General features: G+C 32.9%; 1 protein-coding gene across 2 annotated transcripts; it reads left to right on the forward strand.

The window, feature by feature from the left end:
- Positions 1-2,721: 2,721 nt before the first annotated feature.
- On the forward strand, positions 2,722-6,861 carry LOC131051818 (disease resistance protein RPV1-like). Of its 2 annotated transcripts, none has more exons than XM_059209763.1 (7): positions 2,722-3,124; positions 3,212-3,361; positions 3,461-3,756; positions 3,846-4,006; positions 4,100-5,115; positions 5,201-5,488; positions 5,590-6,861. In XM_059209763.1, exons 1-7 carry the CDS (start codon positions 2,738-2,740, stop codon positions 6,550-6,552), a joined length of 3,261 nt encoding a protein of 1,086 aa, XP_059065746.1. In that variant the 5' UTR covers positions 2,722-2,737; the 3' UTR covers positions 6,553-6,861. The 2 variants fall into 2 exon arrangements, with proteins under 2 accessions (XP_059065746.1, XP_057842406.2); XM_057986423.2 differs by having other exon boundaries at positions 3,849-4,006.
- Positions 6,862-7,917: the final 1,056 nt, after the last annotated feature.

Consider the following 7,917-nt stretch of genomic DNA (forward strand, 5'->3'; position numbering starts at 1 on the left):
TAAAGAAATCCAACTTCTAAAGGACAACTTTTGAAATAAGTCTCCAATTAAGAAACTATTTTAAGTGTTCGAAAGCATAGGGCATCTTCTATTATTCTATTACCTTGTACACTAGTTACAAACAATTTTGGTTCATTTATGAGCCTCTAAAGCTCTTTAAATTAACTCTGAAACTTTTATTCACAACTTCAAAAAATAGAAACTTTAATATCTTGAAATCTAAACATGATCTAGCAAAACAATAATATGGGCATGCTTATCTCGGCAATTCAAAACTTTATGAAAAATTTTAGACCAATCCATGCTCAAATGAAAACTTACTAAAAATAGTAAGCTTATGTATATCCAATGTTGAAACACCATTTTTCTAATAATATATTCATGTAAATATAATGGAAATGGACCATCCAAGGTTTAAATTTATGGGAAAAAAATTAAAGATCCCTAATAGAGGACATTACTTAATAAATAAAAGAAAAAATTTGAGAATACTAGTTCGATGCTTGGTAAGAATTTTCATACTTTAGTATGACAAAAAGAAACAAAGTTCATGGCTATCTCATTTATCTTGATCTATTTTTTCATATTACAAAGGATGTTATTAAGATAGTGGTAATTCTATGTTATAAAGGTTAATTGTTGAAGAATATTGTAAATATATAGGTCATAATATTTGTAGGAATACTATTTGATGGGTGAATCATGGTGGCAAAAAAGATTCAAAATCTTTTTTTGAAATAAACAGTAAAGAGATGACATATAAGGTCTATTTAACTAATATTATAGGAGATTTGCAAAATAGAAATCCTATTTTTGTTGAACATAAGGTGGACTTGAAAAGAATAAGTTGTGACATATGTGATATCATAAGGGATAAATTGATAGATAATTTATTCTGAAGTAAAAGATAAGTCATTGCAAGTTGAGGCATAGGTCTCTCATATTATGCTTAGCCCTTTAATTTATTGGTCAGTTACCTAGGATAGTGAAGTACATTTTGTAGTCAAAACAACCCGCATAAAGCCTAATTATGCATCATATAAATAGTTTCCTAGTAGCCTCCATTTAGAAGTTTGCATATGATTCATTCTTGCAAAAGTTCTTAGCTCACATGGAAGAGTGGATATGGACTATCTTATGCACTAGAAAGAAATTAAATAATAATGTATTTTTTGTGGTAGACATAGATAACATTCATTTTGATGCTATAGATCTCATGACCTCATAGGTACCCAACACCCATATAAAGAAAATGATAAACTTTTGGATAGTAGTACAAAGATTCATCTCCTAATTCTAAAGGATCTTAAAGTGAATATGAAATGTATAGATAAAAAAGCTAAGAAAGAGACTACGAGGAAAGTTCGAAAGGAGAAAGAAAAGAAAGCTAAAAACAATGCAAGGCCACCTTGATAAAAAATTCAATAACATAATTAAAATATTGGAGAAGGAAGAAATGTGTAAGGAAAAGGGAAAAAACCTTAGGATATTAGAGAAAATAGGCCCATCTATTACAACCACACCACTATAGATAGAAAAAATTGAAATTAAGGACCTTGGGGTAAATAAAAATGTACAAAAGAATTAATAAAGAAAAAATAATGGAATGAAATAAAGGGAATAAAATGAGATTAGATGACCTTGCCATCCCATAGAAGGAAATAAAATAGAAATACCACAAGATTTTCTTGGACAATTGGATGCATTGCAATAGTTTTGTTCTTCATAATTGTAGAAGTTTGAGCCTATGAACATGTACCTAAACTTGAAAAACTTTAATAATGTTACAATGTATTGCATATAAGATAGGATATAGAATTAAATAAAGAGATGGTGTGTGATATGCATGAGATATATGGGATTGGAAATATATAAAAGAAATAGGGATATATAATAAAGTATTTCCAATCAACCAAGTATACTTGTCATAATTGAGGGCTATATAGAAGTTTCGAGTCATCATTTGTAGATTATTCAAGAGTGTACTTAGGAGGTATAGGTAGCATTTGTGACCTTTATCTAAGTATTCTTATTTAGAGATTTTCCATTACATTTTCATCAAAACTCTTATCTCAAATTCTAAATATCAAATCTTGATCAAAATCAAATTAATCTCCCTCTCCAAAATTTTAACTATTATTTCTATTTCAATTTTATATTCAAAGCATATTTGTCAAAGTAACCTATTTCTTTAAATTGATTGCTTTATCATTTAATTATTTGTATGCCAATATATTATTCAAGGATACAGTTAATTTTCCTTCACAATTTTATTAATATCGAGAGCCAAATAGTAAAAAAAAAACAAAAAAAAACTGAAATTAAAGAATATTAACATAACAAAATTTATATAACAATTTATATAGTAAATAAAACTATACTAATATAAAATAAAATAGCCTTTAAACAAATAAATTCACTTTAAATCGTTATCTGTACTTACGAACTTTAACTCAAAATCTAATCTATCTAAACAAGAACACTAAACTAGGAATTCCAATACTATGTGAAAGGCCAAATAATATGCTCCTCACTTTACTTCCCACAGTTGTCATAGCATCCTAAATTATCGAAAAAAACAGCAAAGAATAACTTCGTGTGGATTGAAATAAATAAATAAACAAAGAAAATATTGGCTGCCTTCTCCATTCTAATTATTCTCTAGCTTGGATATAAATTAAAAATAAAAAAACAAATATATACAGACTAAAGAAATAGGAAGCCTATAAAGCACTCAATGCTTGTATCTGAACAACATCTCATCTCGCTCACATTTGGTATGGGCTCCTTTTGGTCCTTATGCTCGGCCTCCTTTTGGTCCTTCTCTTGGCCCTGCTGTTGCCCAAAGAAGGCTTCGCCGCCAACGCCACCGCCACTTTCTCAGCTGCCTCCCGCTCAGTCGCCACCTGCTCAGCCGCCACTGCCACCTGACCAGTCGCCACCTCCTTTGCCGCCATCTCCCTTGCCCTCACCTGCTCAGCAGTCAGGTCAGATGTCGCCTGTTGTTTTGGTGCCGTCATCTCAGATGTCCACGGAGGAAAACTCTTTCAGCCTTTTTCAAACCATCAACAATGCCACCGACGTTGACTATTTGATCCAACTCATCGACGAGTTCTCAGACAGGGTTAGTTTGGTACTTAGCTTCAACCGTAATCATAAGAACTGTTAATTTATTTCTGCATTTTATTCATTATTGTGTTTGTGAATTCAGTCAAAACAAGAAGAGGCGGTGGAGGAAAGCACTAGTTTAGAAACCCTTTCTGATACACTGAAGGATAGAGCAAAATCAGTATGGAGTTCCTTTATCCAAAGTGGCTGTGAATTCCTTGAATTTGTGAATAAACATATTCAGTTGACGAAGGTGGCTGCTAATTTTAATTCTATTCTGACATAAAGATTACTTAACAGAATGTTGGAATTATTTACGATGAGTTAGAATTAACGGTGGTTGTATTTACAGGGAGACGAAGGAACCAGAGAAGCTGTAGCACAAATATTGCAAAAAGTGGAGAAGGCGCACCGGATGGCTGGAGGATTAGCTCTTGTAGTTTTCTTGCTAGACCAGATTGATCAGATCTCTGAAAACCGGAGTGAATGCATACAACTCGTTAGGCAAATGGCTAAGCTTGCTGGGCATATAAGAAAGTTGAAGTATGATATGCCCCAAGAAGAAGATATATTGAATGAAGCTGTTTTATTGGTTGTTGAAGGATCCATAATGTGCGCTTCACAATTAAGATCTAGAACACTTTTCCGGTATAATGTTTAAATATTTGAATTTAATGTGAATTCTTTGTATTATCATGATTTATTCTTTGTTATTGTAATGAAAATTATCCGTATAGCAGGTGTATGAAAGCTTCTGTGAACTACGAAAGCTTGGGCGCTGTACAATTGAAAATAAATCAGCTGTATCAAGATCTTACATTCCGAGCAGTAAAAGATATACAACAACAGCAGTCTGTGACTTTCCCTCCATGGAAGCCTATTTATCCATATCATGCGGGTAAATATATATAAACCTTATTTTTCCAAAATTTTCATCTATATTTACATGTGTTGTTGTTATCTTAATGTTCTCCTCTGGGCTGATCGGCAGTTCGCATCGAAGAGCAGAAGAAACAAGTTAAAAAGTTGCTGGACATGGAAACAGAAAACAACTCCTCATTGGCGGTAGTTATTTACGGATTTGGGGGCATAGGAAAGACCACTCTGGCCACCGCTGTTATAGCTGAATTAGATCTCGCAAACTACAACTATTCGGGAGTTCAAATGAAAGAAGACCGCCCCAGTAATTACATAAAGTGTATGCAGGAGCAAATATTGAAAGATGCCTTCCCAGCATATACTTATGACAGGAATGTAACATTGAGAAATAGCGCAGAGGGTCGGGATCATCTCACCAGCGCTTTCCAAGCCCAAGGAAACAAGCCAGTTTTTCTGTTTATTGACAACGCTCTTCGCACAGAAGACTTGCAAGAGCTTTTCCCAAAACGCTTATCAGGCCTTCCGAAGCGGAGCAGAATAGTGCTCACAACTCGAAATTTGGGTGTCACGGATATGCTTAAGGACGCCGGCCTTACACGTCGTGAGCATATTGTGGATACTCTACCCGACCAAGAAGCGATCGAAATTTTGCTAAAAGATGATCTTCATAATACAATCAACAGGGACACAGATGACATGCGAAAAATCCTGCGGATTTGTGCTGGGATTCCGTTAGTTTTGGAAATTGTTGGATCTCGCTTGAGTAAGCAGAACTTCATGGTAGAGAGATGTACACAAATATTTGAAGCTTTGGAGAGAGGAAAGGATGTCATTGAAGAAAATCTGAGCAAACGTCTTTTCACTAATGTGTATAATGAGTTGGAAACATCTACGCAAGAAGCGTTTTTGGATATTTGCTGCTTCTTTGCTAGCTGGAGTCGCCACGATGTGGAGTGTATTGTTGGAGCAGAGGAGGTCACACATCTTGAAGAGGCGGCTTTGTTTAAGACGTCCGACAAAGGCAAACTGGTTGTTCTAGATATCTTCCGAGCAAAAGGGATGAGTATGTCTGAATCCAAAAGAATTACAGATATTCAATCCTGGGTCGATGTTGTACGCGAGAATCAGGTGTGTCTTTGTATTTGTATACAAGTACAGTATAGAAATGTAATCTCTAGTAATAGCATTAATGAAATATATCATGTTTTAGCAGAGGCTCGATCAAATTAGAGGACTTTGGCTTGAGAGGGATGAGACTGACGCTGTGTATGAACTTCATGAGAATCACATTCTGTCAATGAAAAAATCGTTGAGAGTTCTGGCGTTGGGGAACAAGATAAATGTATCACCATCAGGCCGAAAGACACCCAAATTTAAAGAACTGAGATTTCTGCGACTAGGTGGCGACATCTCCGGTTTATGGCCAGTTAATTTGGAGTGTCTGGAACGGTTGGCTGTGTTCCATGGCCCTGTCTTTAAGGATGGTGTGACTTTGTATCGGGCAAGTCCTTCCTCATTTCATTTCATATAATTTTTTTATGTTCAATTGTTTGTTTAGATTTGGAAACAATGTCCTTATAATGGATCATAATATGGATGCAGTTACCCAAGAGGCTACGCGTTATGAAAGCCACTGCACATTCTCAGGAATCTGCAAATTTGCAGGAGTCCAAGCCTGCAAACGTCATCCAAAATTCTTCCTTGGAGGAATTAGATTTAAAAGAAATGAGAACTCTCCAGATATTGCCCAAGAGGCTTGATCACTTAACTGGCCTCAAGGTTTTGATATTAGATGAATGGGATAAAATGCACGAGCTGTCCGAGCAGGTATGTGAACTGCGTTCATTATGTAAATTGAGTATCAGTGGTGGAAATTCTTTGAAGAATCTGCCAAAATTGTTTGGGCAATTAAGTTGTTTAGAAGAGTTGATCTTAACAAGTTGCAAACAACTGGATGTATTGCCCTCAACTTTTGGAGACTTGAGTTCTCTGAAACATTTGAATCTAGCAGAGTGTGTTAACATAAAAGAACTTCCATCAAGCTTTGGGAGATTAACCTCATTGGAGGTTTTAAATTTAGAAAGCTGCTGGAAATTGGAAGCCTTGCCTTCTAGCTTCGGTCAATTGCATAGGTTAAAGAAGTTGAGCCTGCAGTCAAATGATCTGGAAGAATTGCCTTCTAGCTTTGGGGAACTCACCGCTTTAGCAGAGCTGCGGTGCAATTGTCTGGAACTGAAGCAATTGCCTGATAGCTTTGGGCAGCTTATTTCCTTGACACATTTAGATTTAAGTAGTTGTATGAAATTGAAATCCTTGCCATCCAGCGTAGGAGAACTTAGGTCACTAAAATATTTCAACTTATCGTCTTGCTCTAAGTTAGAAGAATTACCTCCGAACATTGATGATCTTCAATGTTTAACACAACTCGAATTAAAACTATGTAACAGCCTGAAGGAATCTCCTATATTTTCTTTTCTGAGGGAAAGAAATCAGGGGTTAACAATTTGGCTTCCGGATCAGCTGAAGGACAAGGAATCCTTCTCTTCTAATCAGAGGTCTCAATAGTTCAAGCGCTAATATTCTCTTTATCCTGTATCGGGAGGGCAAGGATATGTATGTGTATCATATTGTCAGAGTTTGAGAGAATGTCTTATAATAATAATAACAGCTCTTATCGATTTGGCTTCCGAATAGCTACAGGACGAGTCGTCTTCCAAATTTTGGTCTCAACGGTTGAGTGTCTTTATGTGATGTCAGCCACTGTTTTAGTTATATAAGTATTTATTCAAATAAAAGCAATATACTGAAACTTTTTTAGTTGCAACTACAATATCAAATGTTTGATGATAATATATTTCAAATGGTTTTATAATATACTTCAAGCACTAATGTTTAAATATGTAAATAATGAAAAAATAGTTTAATAGTAAATATAAATATGTAACGAAATATGACGAAAACATATTATTCTTAAATTTTGTTTTAAAAATGGAATCAATAGAAATATTTTTATTTTATTAAAATAAGAGAATTTAAATATTTATTCTTGAAATTTGTTTTATATTACAATAAATTAAAAAAAATTATTTACTAAAATAAAATAATTTTAAATATTCAATCAAAATATAATTATAATAACATTAATTTTATATTATTTTTAAAATAAAATAATTTTAATCAAAATCAAAATATATTTGAAAAATAATGAAATTATTAAATAATTTCTTGATAAATAAATGGAATTATAAAGTAATTCTTAGTAACAAGTTTCATAATTTTTACATAGTTTTAATTTTTAAAATACATTTTGCTTTTGTTCAAATTCTTTAAGCATATATAAATATTAAAAAAATAAAATAAAATTTATAATTAAAAAGAATATTACTTAAAAAGATTATATATTATTTTATTAGGCATGTATATAAGTTTTAAATATTTTTAAAAGTATAAATTCTATAATTTGATTAAAAAATTATTGGATAATAATATAATAGTAATTAATACAAATATTTTAAATATATGTATCCAAAAAATAGCAATCTTATTATATCATAAAAGAATTGTCATATCTATTTTGAAGAATTATAAACAATTATAATATAAGACAAGATGTTTTTGAGCTAAGATTGACATAATTATTTCAAGAGAACAATTTCCCAAATGTATTGCATTTCTTTTATTCTTCTACTCTTGTTGATATATTTTTTACTTCCATTAGTATGTATGCTAAGCTATTTTAGGTTTCTTGGGATTGACTTTTTGTTCCTTCCTTTCAATCCCAATCGGGCTTTCTCCTCTTGTTTCGTGTGCACCCTAACTTTTTTAATAATGTTACCTAACTTTTGTGCTTGGAATTTAGTCCCCACTAGATTTCATAGGATTGAAATATATCTGCATTTTTCTCTTTAAAAGAAAGATAGGACTCTAGCC

Source organism: Cryptomeria japonica, chromosome 8, assembly GCF_030272615.1.
Source record: "Cryptomeria japonica chromosome 8, Sugi_1.0, whole genome shotgun sequence".
In the NCBI taxonomy this organism is placed as follows: Eukaryota; Viridiplantae; Streptophyta; class Pinopsida; order Cupressales; family Cupressaceae; genus Cryptomeria; species Cryptomeria japonica.

Excerpts from the sequence above, each read along its gene's own strand:
- LOC131051818 (XM_059209763.1), top strand. The coding sequence starts at position 2,738 with ATGCTTGTATCTGAACAACATCTCATCTCGCTCACATTTGGTATGGGC. Across the intron at positions 3,125-3,211 it reads TCGACGAGTTCTCAGACAGG|TCAAAACAAGAAGAGGCGGT; the intron begins GTTAGTTTGGTA and ends TTGTGAATTCAG. Across the intron at positions 5,116-5,200 it reads ATGTTGTACGCGAGAATCAG|AGGCTCGATCAAATTAGAGG; the intron begins GTGTGTCTTTGT and ends ATGTTTTAGCAG.